Here is a 19,501-nt window from a genome sequence, read left to right as displayed (position 1 = left end):
ACGGAAGCCTTCAAATGCACCAGGGCAATTAATCTGACAACAAATGGTTAATTGAGGATCGCAAAATAAAATAATCTTTAGTAATGGTTGTTCATTTGACTGGCTGAGTGGTTTAGCTCCTTTCCATTACACCTGCCGAAACCTGTGTTAATGTTTCAGAACTAGATAAAAAAAAAAAACTTGCTTCAAAAAAAGTGCAGCAAACCTGGAGTAAAAGCTTAGTAAATCCATTAGTTTATCTCATGATGCTCCTACTTCTTTTTCTAAATCGTTCATATTAAAGTGGACACTGTCTCTTTAATTAGAGCTGTCCCGCTCACACTATTCTAAAATTACAAGGACCTCATACCATCTGCACTGCATAATGACCCTGCGTGACTTAGCACCAAGTGATACAGAAACAGACCTGATCCAGTGTTCTCACCAGTTCCTGTAGTGCCTTCATTGTTCCGGTATCTGTTCTTTAAGGGCCTGTCAGGCCAGTTATTCACAGAACGGCTGTAAATAGCTCCCATGTGAGGAGATAACGCAAGTGTTAAGTGGTACAGGCTAGTCCAAACAGATATCCTTAAAGGAGTAATGTATTTTATTGTTTTATATGGGAGTTAACTTAGATTGTAGCCAACAAAATAATTTTGTAAATAATACCAGTGGTGCACTTCCATTCGTTTTATGGGTCTCAAATGTGCAGTTTTTGAAAGAAACACATATTATAGCAAATATGTATTTAAATTTTAAAATGTTGTGCGTATTGTGAACGGATTTCACCTCTCACAGGTTCGTGCCCCTTTAAATAACTGACCCAGCACAGAGAAATTGAGTTTTCAGCGCGGTTGCGCTACTTTTAATCAAACACAAAACAAAACAAAATACAAACAAACACCTAACTCCGTTTTGGAGTACTAACTAAACAGGTAATTTCCCTGACTAACTTGCAGGACGGCTAAGCCGTTTACCTGGCACCGACACAAACATAAACTCACAGGTTTACATAGCACTTACTCTTTTGGGAAGCAGAGCACCTCTTTCTGCCTCCCTCTACTCAGCAGCATTGAGCAGACTGACTGCTCCTCTTAAATACCCTACACCTGGCTCTAATTTACAATAATAGCCAGGTGCAGGAGATCATTAATAACACTGTGTAACATTTTTTTTTTTTTTTTTGTTCCTGGGTAGTAAGTGTTATTTCCTAATTGATTATGCCTCAAAAGTATAGAAAATGGCTATTATTCCCCACAAACTTTGCTTTTGTGACCAGGACAGTGATATTTTGAAATGTACCTATTTTCCAGAACATTCCAGATAGATTCAGTGCTGAGTAAACATGGAGTAACTTCTAGAACTTTCCAGTAATATAAATAGTAGTATAAATACAGGGGCCTTAAGCCCACCAGTTCAGTTTAGTTCCAGCTGCCTAAGTGGATACATATCTGCATTTTTCTGAGATGGCATCAAGGTCATAGGAGACTTCAAAATGGTGGCATTCATGATGGGTCTCCAAGGCGGTTTTACCAAGTTTCCCTGCTATCTTTGCCTTTGGGACAGCAGGGACACCAAGGCGCACTACCACAGGCGGGACTGGCCACAGCGGACCGAGTTCTCTGTGGGAAGGAACAACGTCAAGTGGGAGCCACTGGTGGACCCCCGGAAGGTGCTGATGCCACCACTGCACATTAAATTGGGCCTTATGAAACAATTTGTCAGAGCTCTAGATAAGGAGTCGGCAGCCTTCAAGTACCTTCAAGACTTCTCCCCTAAGCTGTCTGAGGCAAAGGTCAAAGCCGGTGTCTTCGTCGGACCACAGATAAAGAAGATCCTGGAGTGCAATGAATTCCCCAAGAAGCTCACTAGTAAGGAGAAAGCGGCTTGGAACAGCTTTGTCGCAGTGGTTCGGGGCTTCCTGGGCAATCACAAGGCCGAAAACTATGTGGAGCTGGTTGAGACTCTGGTGAAGAACTACGGCACAATGGGCTGTAGGATGTCCCTCAAAGTCCATATCCTTGATGCTCATCTTGATAAATTCAAGGAGAACATGGGAACGTACTCGGAGGAGCAAGGTGAGCGCTTCCACCAGGATATACTGGACTTTGAACGCCGCTATCAAGGACAGTATAACGAGAACATGATGGGAGACTACATTTGGGGGCTGATTCGTGAAAGTGATTTACAGTATAATCGTAAATCTCGAAAAACTACTCACTTCTAAATCTTTTGTAGTCATTTTTGTATTACTTTAGTATAAATACATGTTAATTTGGATTCATATGTTGTTTTTTTCTGACTTTATGTGAACGAAAAGACACAAATTCGCCCGTTTTCTCATTGGAAATAGGTAAATTTCAGAATATCACTGTCCTGGTCACAAAAGCAAAGTTTGTGGGGAATAATAGCCATTTTCTATACTTTTGAGGCATAAGCAATTAGAAAATAACACTTACTACCCAGGAACAAAAATTGTGTTACATAGTGTAATAAAACAATTAACAAAAACTAATTGACTAAATACAAAAAAGTGCCATTTTTTACTTCAGGGAGGTTTTAACCCCCTCCCTGCTGTCTCACACAACACACTGCCTTACAGTATGTATGTACTATATATATATATATATATATATATATATATATATATATATATATATATATATATATATATATACACACAGAGCCTATAGAAAGTCTACACCCCCTTTCAAAATGTTCATCTTTTGTTGCCTTATAGTCTGGAATTAATGCATTTTTAAAATAGTTTTTTTTTTTCATTTATCTACACATCCTACCCCACAACTTCCAAGTGACAAAAATATTCTAGAAATTTGTAGAAAATTAATTAAAAATAAAAACTGAAATAGCTTGGTTGGATAAGTGTCCACCCCCCTTGTAATAGCAATCCTAAATTAGCTCAGGTGTAACCAATCGCCTTCAAAATCACACACCAAGTTAAGTGGCCTCCACCTGTGTTAAATTGTAGTGATTCATATGATTTCAGGATAAATTCAGCAGTTCCTGGAGGTTCCCTCTGCTGGGTAGTGCATTTCAAAGCAAAGACTCAGCCATGAGCACCAAGGCACTTTCAAAAGAACTCTGGGACAAAGTTGTTGAAAGGCACAGATCAGGGGATGGGTATAAAAACATATCAAAGGCCTTGAATATCCCTTGGAGCACGGTCAAGACGTTTATTAAGAAGTGGAAGGTGTATGGCACTACCAAGACCCTGCCTAGATCAGGCCGTCCCTCCAAACTGGATGACTGAGCAAGAAGGAGACTGATCAGAGAGGCTACCAAGAGGCCAATGGCAACTTTGTAAGAGCTACAGGCTTTTATGGCCAAGACTGGTCAAAGTGTGCATGTGACAACAATATCCCAAGCACTCCACAAATCTGGCTTATATGGTAGGGTGGCAAGAAGGACGCCATTACTCAAGAAAGCCCACCTTGAATCCCATTTGAAGTATGCATAAAAACACTCAGGAGATTCTGTAGCCATGTGGCAAAAAGATTTGTGGTCTGACGAAACTAAAATGGAACTTTTTGGCCTAAATGCAAAGCGTTATGTTTGGCGCAAACCCAACACAGTGCATCACCCAAAGAACACCATCCCTACTGTGAAGCATGGTGGTGGCAGCATTATGTTATTGGGATGTTTCTCATCGGCAGGGACTGGGGGACTTGTCAAAATAGAAAGGAAAATGAATGGAGCAAAGTACAGAGAAGTCCTTGAGGAAAACCTGCTGCCCTCTGCAAGAAAGCTGAAACTGGGACAGAATTTTACCTTTCAGCATGACAACAACCCAAAGCACACAGCCAAAGCTACACTGGAGTGGCTAAGGAACAAAAAGGTAAAGGTCCTTGAGTGGCCCAGTCAGAGCCCCGACTTAAATCCAATCGAAAATTTGTGGCATGACTTGAAGATTGCTGTCCATCAACAGTCCCCAAGGAACTTGACAGAGCTTGAACAGTTTTATAAAGATGAATGGTCAAATATTGCCAAATCTAGGTGTGCAAAGTTGGTAGAGACCTATCCCAAATGTCACAGACGGTTCTGGCACGTCCCTTTTGTGCTATAAGTCATTAGATCCTTTTGCACGGAAGGCCTCGGTTGCAAGGGTGTGCAGTTCTTTGATGGACCCAGATTCAGTTAAAATGTGTTTGCCCACTGACGATGGGAATGAAAATGCAGAGATGGGAGCCCAGCTAACAAGATTTAAGTCACAGCTACTGGAAGCAGGCTGATCTTTGGGATACAAATTGAACATTTGTGAAACTGCAACAAATATTGTAATGACTGTAATGTGGTTTAAAGAATATACAAACATTAGAAAATATTATTAGCAGATCTGTGTAAGGACTGTGAGAAGAAGATCATTGCATTGATGGTCAGACTGACCTGCTGAAAGTTCCAAACCTCTCATCAGGCAAAAGCATCTTTTTTTAATTAGACTCGAGTCTCAAAACATTCTGATCCAGAGAGAGCAGAATGGCAGAATCTATGGAGCACAGTTAATATGCTAGAAGTAATCGAACTAGGTTTGATTATAGTAAGAAAAAACAAAAGTATTTAAATAAATAAGAAACCTAATATAATAACATTAAGTAAATGTATGCTAAGTTTTAATATTCAAGGTTGCATTTGCTGCTAATTAAAATGAAGTAAAATAGAATTGCAGTTTATAAGAGATTGCTGTATTGACGTATCTGAATTAGAACTACATGTTATAAAATCATTTAAAGTATGAACTGTAACTCTAACAGTAAACTTGTTGAAGGAATACAACTAATGTTGTAACCTCGTTCTCACCTGCTTGTAGTACATGTGGTGTTGAAGATGACTCATTGGTGTTGGCCGATGAAGCGAGGATATTTGATTGTCAGCGATTTAACAGCCAAGATCCTCTCTATAATGAGCGATCTCGTTAATATTAACAAACAGAAATACCTTTCGGATAACAGAAGATAGGAGTTTATATTACAATAATCATTTTCCATCTATAACAGAAATGAATTAGAACCTGGCAGGAAGAGATGGGAATGGAAAGCGTAGGACGTGTTAATACGTTAAGTTAGATATAGATTTGAAATAATGAGTATTGAAAAATGCTTACTTCATGTCTCATATTAATCAACTCTAAAATTGGCAAAAAGCAGAGGTTGTCTTAAAACCTGCTTTGACTGGATTTTGTATGAACAGTGAAGAAGGTCAGACTTTGTTCAGTCACTGTAGCACTATGGCATTCTGGTATATTAATGCTAGCCTGTATTTAGATATAAATAACTGGACCTTCCATTAAAATCTTGAAAGAGTTATCAATGGAGTAAAATAATATTATTATTATTATTTAGCAGACGCCTTTATCCAAGGCGACTTACAGAGACTAGGGTATGTGAACTATGCATCAGCTGCAGAGTCACTTACAACTACATCTTACCTGAAAGACGGAGCACAAGGAGGTTAAGTGACTTGCTCAGGGTCACACAATGAGTTAGTGGCTGAGGTGGGATTTGAACTGGGGACCTCTTGGTTACAAGCCCTTTTCTTTAACCACTGGACCACACATATTACAATTTTTAGGAGCAACTGTTATACTGAAGTAACAATTAGAAATACATCTTATAATGCCATTTAAAGATAAACTTGAAAGAACATAGTAAAAGTTTATTATAACAGAAGCATGGCACTGACAATATTGCAACCGTATTGTTGACACATTTGCGATAATGTTCATTTAATTTAATCGATTTAAGAATTAGTTCAGTTTCTCCAACTAAACAAAAAGTAATTACATGTTTAGTTTATATAAAGATTTTACTGCAGTAATAAACAGAGGTACTTATTTACAGGAAAACGGAAGAATTTAAAAGTGAAATAATTTAATGTTTGTGTCAGATAGAATTCTGGAAGGGCATTAGACCTTCAAAAAATAAAGCTGCTTTAAGAAAGACAGGCGTAAAAGAAAATACTGAGAGCTTTTTCCCCTTAACAGTGTGGAGTATGGTGTGTAGATAAGTGGAAAAAATCGTCATTTTAAATGCATGAAACTCTGAGGCACTGGCACAACAAAATGTGAAAAAAGTTCAAGGGGGTGTAGAGTTTCTATAGGCACTATATATATATATATATATATATATATATATATACACAAGCGTGCTCAAATTTGTTGGTACCCTTACAGCTCATTGAAATAATGCTTCATTCCTCCTGAAAAGTGATGAAATTAAAAGCTATTTTATCATGTATACTTGCATGCCTTTGGTATGTCATAGAATAAAGCAAAGAAGCTGTGAAAAGAGATGAATTATTGCTTATTCTACAAAGATATTCTAAAATGGCCTGGACACATTTGTTGGTACCCCTTAGAAAAGATAATAAATAATTGGATTATAGTGATATTTCAAACTAATTAGTTTCTTTAATTAGTATCACACATGTCGCCAATCTTGTAATCAGTCATTCAGCCTATTTAAATGGAGAAAAGTAGTCACTGTGCTGTTTGGTATCATTGTGTGCACCACACTGAACATGGACCAGAGAAAGCAAAGGAGAGAGTTGTCTGAAGAGATCAGAAAGAAAATAATAGACAAGCATGGTAAAGGTAAAGGCTACAAGACCATCTCCAAGCAGCTTGATGTTCCTGTGACAACAGTTGCAAATATTATTAAGAAGTTTAAGGTCCATGGAACTGTAGCCAACCTCCCTGGGCACGGCCGCAAGAGGAAAATCGACCCCAGATTGAACAGAAGGATAGTGTGAATGGTAGAAAAAGAACCAAGGATAACTGCCAAAGAGATACAAGCTGAACTCCAAGGTGAAGGTACGTCAGTTTCTGATCGCACCATCCGTCGCTTTTTGAGCGAAAGTGGGCTCCATGGAAGAAGACCCAGGAGGACTCCACTTTTGAAAGAAAAACATAAAAAAGCCAGACTGGAATTTGCTAAAATGCATATTGACAAGCCACAATCCTTCTGGGAGAATGTCCTTTGGACAGATGAGTCAAAACTGGAGCTTTTTGGCAAGTCACATCAGCTCTATGTTCACAGACGAAAAAATGAAGCTTTCAAAGAAAAGTACACCATACCTACAGTGAAACATGGAGGAGGCTCGGTTATGTTTTGGGGCTGCTTTGCTGCGCCTGGCACAGGGTGCCTTGAATCTGTGCAGGGCACAATGAAATCGCAAGACTATCAAGGCATTCTGGAGAAAAACGTACTGCCCAGTGTCAGAAAGCTCTGTCTCAGTCGCAGGTCATGGGTCCAACAGGATAATGACCCAAAACACACAGCTAAAAGCACCCATGAATGGATAAGAACAAAACATTGGACTATTCTGAAGTGGCCTTCTATGAGTCCTGATCTGAATCCTATCGAACATCTATGGAAAGAGTTGAAACTTGCAGTCTGGAGAAGGCACCCATCAAACCTGAGACAGCTGGAGCAGTTTGCTCAGGAAGAGTGGGCCAAACTACCTGTCAACAGGTGCCGAAGTCTCATTGAGAGCTACAGAAAACGTTCGATTGCAGTGATTGCCTCTAAAGGTTGTGCAACAAAATATTAGGTTAGCGGTCCCATCATTTTTGTCCATGCCATTTTCATTTGTTTTCTTGTTTACAATATTATGTTGAATAAAAAATCAAAAGCAAAGTCAGATTTCTATTAAATATGGAATAAACAATGATGGATGCCAATTACTTTTGTCAGTTTCAGGTTATTTCAGAGAAAATTGTGCATTCTTCGTTTTTTGTGGAGGGTACCAACAAATTTGAGCACGTCTGTATATATATATATATATATATATATATATATATGTGTGTGTGTGTGTGTGTAGTCCAACCCTCCAACTATCTATGGGTTCCCGAGGCAAGGAAGACGTAAACACAGTCTGCCATTACTTTGTGTCCCTTTGTCCCCTTTCTCAGTCCTGGGGAATACACTTGGCAATGTCTTTGGTGCTTGATTGATTGTGAGAAAAATTTGTTTGAATTTGAGATAAGGAAACCAACCACCATATGCTGAACCCTGTTTAGTTCAATTGTATAGAGATGACCATGAAATGTCAAACTAGACTGACCTCTTCAATGGTTTGTTTTTTCTCAATGTTTTACACTGGCCAGTTTTACTGCAGCCCATAAATGAAGTTAGAGCCCCTTGGCTTGCCTGTGTTTGACTTATTTTTTTCACGCATAGTTGCCACTGCCCGTCATCAAGGCCAATAAGTGCTCCTAAATATAAAGTGCATTAACCTTCTGACGCATTGACTGCTGCAAGGTGATGTCACTTCGTCAGTGCGGATTGTTTAATTATGGATTCCCCAAAAGATGACGGCTTCAGCTAAAGAAATTAGGTACAAGGGTTGTGCATCATTGAAGCATATGCTGTGTGTAAATGGACCGACATTGATTTGAAAGCAGATACAAGGCGCTCAGTTGGCTGGTGCTTCCATATCTAAGATAAAGTATTTCTCAAAGAAGAAAAGTCTCAAAAGGAGCTTATTTCACTGCCAATGGAGGTCTAGGAAAGATACCCAAAATTACTCTAGTAGTATAGGAAGGATAACTCAAAACAGTAGGCCTGTAAACTAATTGAATATACTAATATACCATTTGCACAAGTCATCTAGAGTTTTCAAAAACAAACACCAGCTATCATTTCAAAACCAATTAGAAACAAATCAGGACTGTTGAAAGTCCCCTAAATTAAACATTTGACTTGTTCATTTTTGTTTTGGGTATTTCCTTTTAGGCAAGGATTTGGAGTGACAAGCTTTGACAGTGCATAGCCTATAGGTATGAAACTGAACTGTCACGTGTCAGTGTGTTAAATGCCTCGGAGCAGTGTTAATGTGAGAACCTGTGCAATCCATATATAATAACCGCTCATAGGAACCTTCAGACTTGTTTTTCCTGCTTTCAGGAGAGAGTACTGGTGGATTACATTGCTAGTGGAGGATTCAGTAACGCACTTCACTAATTATTATTATTATTATTTATTTCTTAGCAGACGCCCTTATCCAGGGCGACTTACAATCGCAAGCAAATACAAATACATTCAAGTGTTACAATATAAGTCATACAATAAGAACAAGAAATACAATAATTCTCAAGTGTGACAAACCACAATTCAATAATACAGCAGATAATAGTGAAAGTTACATCAGGATATGATTAAATAGTGATAGTTACATCAGGATATGATTAAGTACAAAATACTACAGATTAAACACTTGGCAGATTACAATATTCTGAGGTACAGGATTAAATGCAGTAAAATAGGGGGCAGATAAGAGCAAAATAAAGCATATTTAAATGAAGGGTGATAGTGTCCCAGGATACAACAGAGGAGTTTTACAGGTGCTGTTTGAAGAGGTGAGTCTTAAGGAGGCGCCGGAATGTGGTCAGGGACTGGGCAGTCCTGACATCTGTAGGAAGGTCGTTCCACCACTGCGGAGCAAGGGTGGAGAAGGAGCGGGCTCGGGAGGCAGGGGAGCGTAGCGGAGGTAGAGCCAGTCTTCTAGTGCAGGCGGAGCGGAGAGGTCGAGTGGGGGTGTAGGGAGAGATGAGGGTCTGGAGGTAGCTGGGTGCAGTCTGATCAAGGCATCTGTAGGCTAGTACAAGAGTCTTGAACTGGATGCGAGCGGTGATCGGGAGCCAGTGGAGCGAGCGGAGTAGTGGAGTAGCGTGGGCGAAGCGAGGTAGAGAGAACACCAGGCGAGCAGCAGAGTTCTGGATGAGTTGGAGCGGACGGGTGGCGGACGCAGGGAGGCCAGCCAGGAGGGAGTTGCAGTAGTCTAGGCGGGAGAGTACCAGGGCCTGGACCAGGAGCTGGGTAGCATAGTTGGTGAGGAAGGGTCGGATTCTTCGGATGTTGCTCAGGAAGAATCTGTCTTCTTCCACTCAAAACAGACTTGACAGCTAGGACAAGTAAAATTATACCCCATATTTTCAGAATTTCGTTTCTTACCTGCACAGTATCCTATTACAGCATGTGTCTTATTGTGTAATTTCAGCCAGGCTTATTAACGTATATGCTGAATGTGGGGGCTTTACAAAACACCACTAGAGGTGTGCAGCATTGATTATTTCTGCACAAATCTCTATACAAAATCCCAGTTTATTGAATTATACAAACCACTTGCAGTAGAATAGGATATTAAACTGGTAATCCATTATATTCAGAAAGTTTAGCTGGTACAGTCAGTGTATCTAGATAATGCTCCCCCCTGCAACAATGCTGGTTTTCTGTTCCCCCAATACACCACTCATTTCAATCAGAGCACCAGCATTGCTGCAGGAGGGAGCATGAAGTGTGATGTTGAGAAGAAAGATTCTCGTTCTTCTGGCGAACGTCCCAGAGTAAAAGTTGAAAAAAGTAATCCCCTAGTTGATTTACCTAAGAAAAAAGGATGTCAATTGCTGTGAAGTGGACAACACAGGATACAGCAAGGTAAAGTAAATAGTTTCTTCTACAAACAGTGCAGGGGGTCCTTAACACTGCAAGTCTTCAGTACGCTTACCAAACAATCTGGGGGAGTGCAGAGACACTACCTGCGGTGACAATGGTCCAGTGCTAATGGCCAATGGTAGCAGAGACAGCTACTCTACAGTGCACTGAACATTTGATTGAAAGGTAACACTCTGCTTTTTTCTCATTCATCACAGAAAACACCTTTAAAAATGAGCGGAATATATATTAAATCCCTGGTTCCTCACTCGCCTGCAGCAAGGAGTAAGAAGCTAGGGTTAGGCGATCGGATTCTGGCTATTAATGGAACCAGTCTGGCTGGAGTAGACTATAACACGTACGTATGCTCAGTTTTACAGTGGATTTGAACACAAGCCGTGTTGGTGACCCTAATTAAAATAGTAACATACACTCACGCCTGTTTAATCCCATGATGGTAAACAGTTATTTTTTTTTTAATTTAATTTATTTTGGTAAATCAAGTTTGTCATTACTGTACTGGATAATCGGGAAATCTCAGAACATGAAATGCATCAGAATGACACCGTTGATAACGGTGCTTAACTAAAACGCTACAACATAAAATTACTGTTCTGTAAAACAAACACAAAAAAAATTCTCATCTCACTGTCTTATGGGTTATTTTCATATCAGATAATATTACTTCTATGGAAGAGATAGGCAGTACACAATTTAGTGAACACACATATCTAGCATATACCCAGAGACTGGTAATGAGAGAAGTAAAATTATGCTTAACCAGTACTGACTGTGGATTGTTTTCCACTTACATGAATTTCAATTACATAAATATCACAATGGTTGGGATATCATTTATGAAAGCAATTTTAAAATGATTATTTGCACAACTGACCCCACATATTGACCACAAATTAAGAACCATCATTTATGAAAACATACTGAAAGCAGCCTTTTTGAACTAAATAAATCTGCCACGTGAAACACTGTATTCATCTTCTCTCCCTCCCTATTAGTTATATGACTGTAATCCAAATTCAAAGCAAACCTGTCCATGCTGAGATTCCTTGTTTCTATAAATTCTCTACAATATACCATTTGCTGCCTAGATTTGTGCTGGAGATGTGATACAAAAACCGTCTGTGCTTCAGATCCCCAAAATAAAATTTTGTTCTCCCTTTGCAGCGGTAGAGATCTGATCCGGAGTTCAGGAGACAAGCTGAGGTTGCTGGTGGCCAAATCGGAAGCACAAGCCCTGACCACCAAGATACCAGTAACGAAATGTTAACAGGACTGTTCACGAGCCAGTCTGTACACCAAGGCATGTCTGTACAGCAACTCCTATGATGAGCAAGTGCAACTGAGAGACTGATCGCGGACTTGCTCTGCTGTGTAGACACTGCTACACTTTCTCTGTGACTGAAACACAGTAGTATTTAACTGGTACAAAGTACAAAAGCACTCAGTGGGAGACATCTCCAAACCAATGGTTTGTCATGAAGGATTTAAGAAGATTTCCAAAAAAAAAAGCCCTTATGGTTACATAAAAAGGGTCTGTTTTTTTTCTTTTCTTTTGCTAATTATCAACTTACAGAAGTGAAACCACCTTTGCAGAACTGCTGAGTGTCAAGCAATCTGCTGGAGTCTAAAACACCTGAGACATTCTGTACTGACTGCATAGCTAAGTTATTCAAACTTAGGCTGGGACCAAATCAAAACTTTGACAACCTGCTAATCGCACTTAAACGTATTTAATAGCATTTTCTTTTATGAGTAGAAGAAATAACATACAAAAAAAAGAAAACGCTATTAAATACAGTTGGTTGACAAAGTTTTTATTTGGTCTGGGCCTTAGTTACAATATAACTCCTTATCCATAGACCTCTCCTAACTGTAATCACATAAGCCCTGTTTTCTGAGATCAGGGATGTTGAGTTCTGTTTCATTTCCTAAAGGTTTTAATTTTCAGTTTAAACATGTTTCAATGCTTAAATTTGGGCTCCTGAGTGGCGCATCCGGTAAAGGCGCACCTCGTGGAGTGCAGGATGTACCCTATAGCCTGGAGGTCTGCCAATTCGAGTCCACGCTATTCCACTGCCGGCCATGGATGGGAGTTCCCAGAGGGCAGCACACAGTTGGCCGAGTGCCGCCCAGGGGGGGAGGGCTTAGGTTGGCTAGGGTGTCCTTGGCTCGCCGCGCACCAGCGACCCCTGTGGACTTGCCTGCAAGCTGCCTGCAAGCTGCGTTGTTCTATGACGCTGTAGCTCGGGGTTGGCTACAGAGTGAAAAGAAGTGGTCGGCTGATGGCACACACTTCGGAGGACAGTGTGTGTCTGTCTTCGCCGCTCCCGAGTCAGCGCAGGGGTGGTAGCGATGAGCTGAGCCTAAAATGCAATTGGACATTTCAAATTGGGAGAAAAAATGGGGTAAAATTAATTGCCGACTACTAAATTTATTAAAAATAAATAAAATTTGCCCAGCTCTGTATTAGAGCGATGTTCCTAGAGCATTAATATGAATGAGACGACATGTATTTAAAATTGTGTATAAGAAAAAGACTCAATACATGTTGAATTAATAACCTTACACTGCACACATCCTACTGAATAAACACTACAGCTGACCTCTGTATTTGACATGCATATCTTTGACAATGGCTAATTGTTTAGACAAATTCTAAATGTTTAAAATGTTTGAACTGTACAACCTAGGAGTTAAGTTTTCATTTGCTTAATTGGGTATAACTCAATTGAATGAAAATCTACCAATAGTATACAATTTAAAATGCACCCTGTTTATTTCTTTTAAAAGATATTGTGAATGTTCATTATTGTTATTATTCTTCAGATCAAATGCAAGCCTGCACTTGTAATGTAAAGCTTATTGTTGCCAGTAAGACAGTGTTATTTTTATCAATTTTAAAGAAAGAAGAAAACATGGGTATGTGACTTTCTAACATTTATATTGAATATTTTGTTATACCTAAAGTATATCTGTAGAGGCTGGGCAACTAAACATTTATCTTTTCAGTATAATAAATGCTATGGTATTGTTGAATATTTATAAATATGCGTATGTTCAATTTTATTTCAAAGCTCAAATTTCAACTGACTCCAGTCTTTAAATAACAGTTAAAGCTTTGTGACAAGGGCCCCATTTGTTATATGTATAAAAAGGAAACTTAATAACATGCTACAGACATATACTATGATGTAATTCAAATCAACAACATGTTTATGTTGCCAGCAGTCAACCCATTCATTCGTTAAAAAAAAGAGTCCATACTGTTGTAATGTTATAAACGGTTATGGTAAAATGACAAGCACAAATTTTCCATCTCGGCAAAAACACTGAAAAGATAAAGGCATTGACCATATTTATCAAGCCGCTCTCTTTTTTTAATTTACGTTTCACAACCCAACATACTTTCCAAGTTAAATATAAAAATACACCCAAATACTATACAAGTCCAAAAGGTGAAGCAGTCAAGGTGGGCACGACAAAGCTTTTAAGAGCTTTGTATTTTAAACAAACGAAAAACAACAGTCACCTTCAGTTAGGCTTTTAAAGTGGAGACAGCTCCCCATACACAGAGCTAAGACGCTGCTGGTTATTACAGCCTATCACTCTCCCTGTATGTCCAAGGTAGCTCTAACAGTGGCCAGTAGATGTCAACTTGCACCAGCACATGAAGTTCATCATTCCATGTGCATATTCGGAACTATCAAGGTAATACATAGATGGTACTGGTGCTCTAATCCTTAAGATATTAACCTGCCTTGCCATAACACACACTCACACAGAATAAAGGGGGAGGGTAGCTTAGCACAGACCTTGTTCATGCACTGGGGACCACACAAGTACATGGCTGTGCACTCATAATCCATGCAGCTTTCAACCAACTTCTCAGGCAGCTAGCATTTTCCAGAACCCATTAATAGCTTAGAGCATTGCTTGAAAATGTTACATTCAACTATTCCAACAGCCACCAGAAAAAGTTGTCTCAAAATTGCCTTGCGCTCAGTGGCTTTTACAATACTATGTGCAAGTCTGTGTCGATGTACTGCAGTATGTAAGACTATTACAAGCCTTTTCAGTATGGTTTATCGTTTGTAAACAAACCATTTAAGTATTAGATATACCAGTGCATGTATTAATTATTGATAGAAAGGGAATTTTGGTAATTCAATAAATATGAATTTATAATAGAGGGTACGTCTATTATATGATAATGAGTGTTTTTTGCGTATGACTCCTCCCATGTGTATCTTACACTTTGTCTAAACACTTCTTTTTGTTTTACTGTTACTTGTTTAAGTGTAGCTGTTTAATTAAGGTCTGTTTAGTGTTCGTTGTTTTATGTGTGACAGTCTCCATTACCTGAGCCTCCTGAACTACTGGTCACCATTCTACTCAGCACTATTATTATTATTATTATTATTTATTTCTTAGCAGACGCCCTTATCCAGGACGACTTAAGTCGTAAACAAAAATACATTTCACTACTGGACAGATTCAGTTTCAACGTACTCAATTTTTTCAACCTTCTACAATCACCATCATTACTTGACTCTTTGCTAGACTTCCTTATCAGTTGGTGATATCATTCCTTTGGATTTTTTTCTACTTTAATTTGCTACTTTGCTTCCTGTTTTTTTTTTTTGGGGGGGGGGGGGTTGTCTTTTGTTGCTTTGTTTGGTTTTCAATTACATTGCTCTGTTGGACTTGTTAGGCCTAACTTTCATGTACCATCCACTGCCATCCAGACTGTTATTTGTGATCACTTAATTTACCTTCATCTTTCTCTGTGTCTGTCTGTGTGTGTTGTGTTTGTGAGTGTGTGTGTGTTGTGTGTGTTTGAGGCCCACTGGACACTCCAAATCTTTTCTCCTCTGTGTTACTTTTGACCTTCTGTTTTCCATTTACTGGTACCATCTTTATATTTACCTGTTTTGTCCACCTTTTCTACCTATCTGTACCAGCTTTATTCTTACCTGTTCCCTGCAATTATTTGTTTTACTTTCTTATCATTATTGTTATTATTGTTTCCAATCTTTCTTATTTCTTTATCTGTTCTATCCCATCTGTATTTTGATTTTTATTAATTATTTTCCATTTGTTGACATTAACATTCATAATAATAAACTGTTTGTTCATGAAACTGACACTTCTGACATCCCTGCGTTTGCTGTCCGTCACTCTTGCTGACTTATTTAGTTATAGGAAATAGGTCCAGTAGTATCTCCTTGGGTAGGACAGTACAAATGCTTCTCAGTTGTGTAGAGTGACCGTTACAACCTAACCCTGGGAATGACTGTTCCCTTTAAACAACACCCTCACAGGTCGGGAGAGAGATTTATCACCAATAATTATTATTATTATTATAACACACTTATTATTATTATTATTATTATTATTATTATTATTATTATTATTATTATTATTATTATTAATTTCTTAGCAGACACCCTTACCCAGGGTGACTTGCAGTTGTATACAAAAAAATACATCAATAATTACAGTACAATTAAGAGCAAGATACAAAATACAATGACTTCAGTGAATTGAATTGAAGAATTGAATTGTTTAAGTGTTTTTTTCAGTTGGGCTAATTGGGGTAATTAGAGCCCCTTTAAAAGGGACAGGGAGAACCTGTTAAAGAGAGGAGGAAATAAGAGAGAGATAGGAGAGCACATGCCAGAGTGTTTGTGTGTTTGTGTGTTTGTGTGTTTGTGTGTTTGTGTGTTTGTGTGTTTGTGTGTTTGTGTGTTTGTGGTTTGAGTTTGTTTGTTTGCTTTGTTTAATAAACGCACGCTACGGCGTTTTCATTACATCCTGGTTTCCTGGTTGATGTTTTGAAGAGAAGACCAGGTACTGCACCCACTGATTACATTACAATATATATATATATATATATATATATATATATATATATATATATATATATATATATATACACAGTACTGTGCAAAAGTTTTAGGCAGGTGTGAAAAAATGCTGTAAAGTAAGAATGCTTTCAAAAATAGACATGTTAATAGATTACACTATGTAACACAATTTTTGTTCCTGGGTAGTAAGTGTTATTTCCTAATTGCTTATGCCTCAAATGTATAGAACTTTGCTTTTGTGACCAGGACAGTGATATTCTGAAATTTACCTATTTCCAATGAGAAAACGGGCGAATTTGTGTCTTTTCGTTCACATAAAGTCAGAAAAAAACAACATATGAATCCAAATTAACATGTATTTATACTAAAGTAATACAAAAATGACTACAAAAGATTTAGAAGTGAGTAGTTTTTCGAGATTTACGATTATACTGTAAATCACTTTCACGAATCAGCCCCCAAATGTAGTCTCCCATCATGTTCTCGTTATACTCTTCACCAGAGTCTCAACCAGCTCCACATAGTTTTTGGCCTTGTGATTGCCCAGGAAGCCCCGAACCACTGCGACAAAGCTGTTCCAAGCCGCTTTCTCCTTACTAGTGAGCTTCTTGGGGAATTCATTGCACTCCAGGATCTTCTTTATCTCTGGTCCGACGAAGACACCGGCTTTGACCTTTGCCTCAGACAGCTTAGGGAAGAAGTCTTGAAGGTACTTGAAGGCTGCCGACTCCTTATCTAGAGCTCTGACAAATTGTTTCATAAGGCCCAATTTGATGTGCAGTGGTGGCATCAGCACCTTCCGGGGGTCCACCAGTGGCTCCCACTTGACGTTGTTCCTCCCCACAGAGAACTCGGTCCGCTGTGGCCACTCCCGCCTGTGGTAGTGCGCCTTGGTGTCCCTGCTGTCCCAAAGGCAAAGATAGCAGGGAAACTTGGTAAAACCGCCTTGGAGACCCATCATGAATGCCACCATTTTGAAGTCTCCTATGACCTCCCAGCCGTACTCATCATACTTCAAGGCGTCCAGCAAGGTCTTGATGCTGTTGGTGCACCTCAAAGAGGATTACGAGTGAGCCAGGGGAAGAGACGGGTACTTGTTACCATTATGGAGCAGCACGGCTTTGAGACTCCTGGATGAGCTGTCAATGAACAGGCGCCACTCATTCTGGTTACAGGCGATTCCGATTGCCTCGAACAGACTGGTCACATTGTGGCAGAAGCAGAGCCCATCTTGACGGGTGAAGAAGCTGGAAAAAGGTTGGTGACGCTTCCTCTGATCTGCGACTTGCACACTTTCATCCAACAAGTTCCACTGCTTGAGCCTAGACGTCAAAAGCTCGGCATTGGACTTGGTGAGACCAAGATCTCTAATCAAGGCGTTGAGGTCTTTTTGGTTGGGGTAGTATGGGTTTCTCTCCTCAGCTCCACCTCTGAAATTGTCATCTGGATCTACAACGTCTTCCTCGCTCTCTGACTTGCTGCTCTCTTCTAAAGACGGCTGCTCTCTCTCCGGAGGAGTGTGTACGGGGAGCTCATGGCAGTGTGGCACCGGGGCGATGGATGAAGGAAGGTCCAGATACGTGATAGCAGGTGCATTCTTGCCAGTCCGACGTTTGGAAGGGTCCACCATGCAGAAGTAGCAGTTGCTTGAGTGGTCAGTGGATTCCCGCCAAATTCTTGGGATAGCAAACTTCATGGCTGTCTTTTCCTCTCTGTACCATCCTACAAAAATACATTTATTTCACCCATGACTAATGTGTAAGAGATTCTCGCAACATTTTTCATATATATTTTTTCAATAACATTGAAAAGTGTAAAACATTTTAAAATTAAAAACTTTTACAATTTTAAAAATTTTAACAAATTTTATAACATAAAATTCCGAGCAACAATTGTCCATCTTACCTTCCAGAGTTTTTTTGCAGTGCTCTCAGGTGAAATGAGGTGCCCAGGGTTTGTCTTGATCCCCGACAGGCATGCCGAAATATGCCTTGTAGGCCTCACACATCTTAGCAGATGCTTCCACGGAGTACTTTTTCGCTCTTGTCTTGATAAATTGGCCGCAGACATAGCAAAATGCGTCTGCCGGATGCTTGCAGCCTCTTGATGGCATTTCAGAAAAATGCAGATATGTATCCACTTAGGCAGCTGGAACTAAACTGAACTGGTGGGCTTAAGGCCCCTGTATTTATACTACTATTTATATTACTGGAAAGTTCTAGAAGTTACTCCAAGTTTACTCAGCACTGAATCTATCTGGAATGTTCTGGAAAATAGGTAAATTTCAAAATATCACTGTCCTGGTCACAAAAGCAAAGTTTGTGGGGAATAATAGCCATTTTCTATACTTTTGAGGCATAAGCAATTAGGAAATAACACTTACTACCCAGGAACAAAAAAAATAAATAAATTTGTTACACGGTGTTATATTTATCAATTAACTAAATGCAAAGTGAGTGAACAGAAGAAAAATCTAAATCAAATCCATATTTGGTGTGACCACCCTTTGCCTTCAAAACAGCATCAATTCTTCTAGGTACACTTGCACAAAGTCAGGGATTTTGTAGGCATATAGTCAGGTGTATGATTAAACAATTATACCAAACAGGTGCTAATGATCATCAATTCAATATGTAGGTTGAAACACAATCATTAACTGAAACAGAAACAGCTGTGTAGGAGGAATAAAACTGGGTGAGGAACAGCCAAACTCAGCTAACAAGGTGAGGTTGCTGAAGACAGTTTACTGTCAAAAGTCATACACCATGGCAAGACTGAGCACAGCAACAAGACACAAGGTATTTATACTGCATCAGCAAGGTCTCTCCCATGCAGAAATTTCAAGGCAGACAGGGGTTTCCAGATGTGCTGTCCAAGCTCTTTTGAAGAAGCACAAAGAAACGGGCAACGTTGAGGACCGTAGACGCAGTGGTCGGCCAAGGAAACTTACTGCAGCAGATGAAAGACACATCATGCTTACTTCCCTTCGCAATCGGAAGATGTCCAGCAGTGCCATCAGCTCAGAATTGGCAGAAAACAGTGGGACCCTGGTACACCCATCTACTGTCCGGAGAAGTCTGGTCAGAAGTGGCCTTCATGGAAGACTTGCGGCCAAAAAGCCATACCTCCGACGTGGAAACAAGGCCAAGCGACTCAACTATGCAGGAAAACACAGGAACGGGTGCA

General features: G+C 39.5%; 1 protein-coding gene across 1 annotated transcript in view; it reads left to right on the top strand.

Annotated features, from left to right (window-relative positions):
- LOC117424239 (ras-associating and dilute domain-containing protein-like) overlaps positions 1 to 15,720 on the top strand; it is a 78,788-nt gene extending 63,068 nt beyond the window's left edge. The window contains exons 15-16 of the mRNA XM_034040416.3: positions 10,646 to 10,785; positions 11,613 to 15,720. Of these exons, the coding sequence (XP_033896307.3) occupies positions 10,646 to 10,785; positions 11,613 to 11,715 (243 nt within the window). The 3' untranslated portion in view covers positions 11,716 to 15,720. The remainder of the gene's footprint in view (positions 1 to 10,645; positions 10,786 to 11,612) is intronic.
- Positions 15,721 to 19,501: the final 3,781 nt, after the last annotated feature.

This window comes from Acipenser ruthenus, chromosome 19 (assembly GCF_902713425.1).
Source record: "Acipenser ruthenus chromosome 19, fAciRut3.2 maternal haplotype, whole genome shotgun sequence".
NCBI classification, from domain to species: Eukaryota; Metazoa; Chordata; class Actinopteri; order Acipenseriformes; family Acipenseridae; genus Acipenser; species Acipenser ruthenus.
This window is presented reverse-complemented; position numbering and strand designations above follow the sequence as displayed.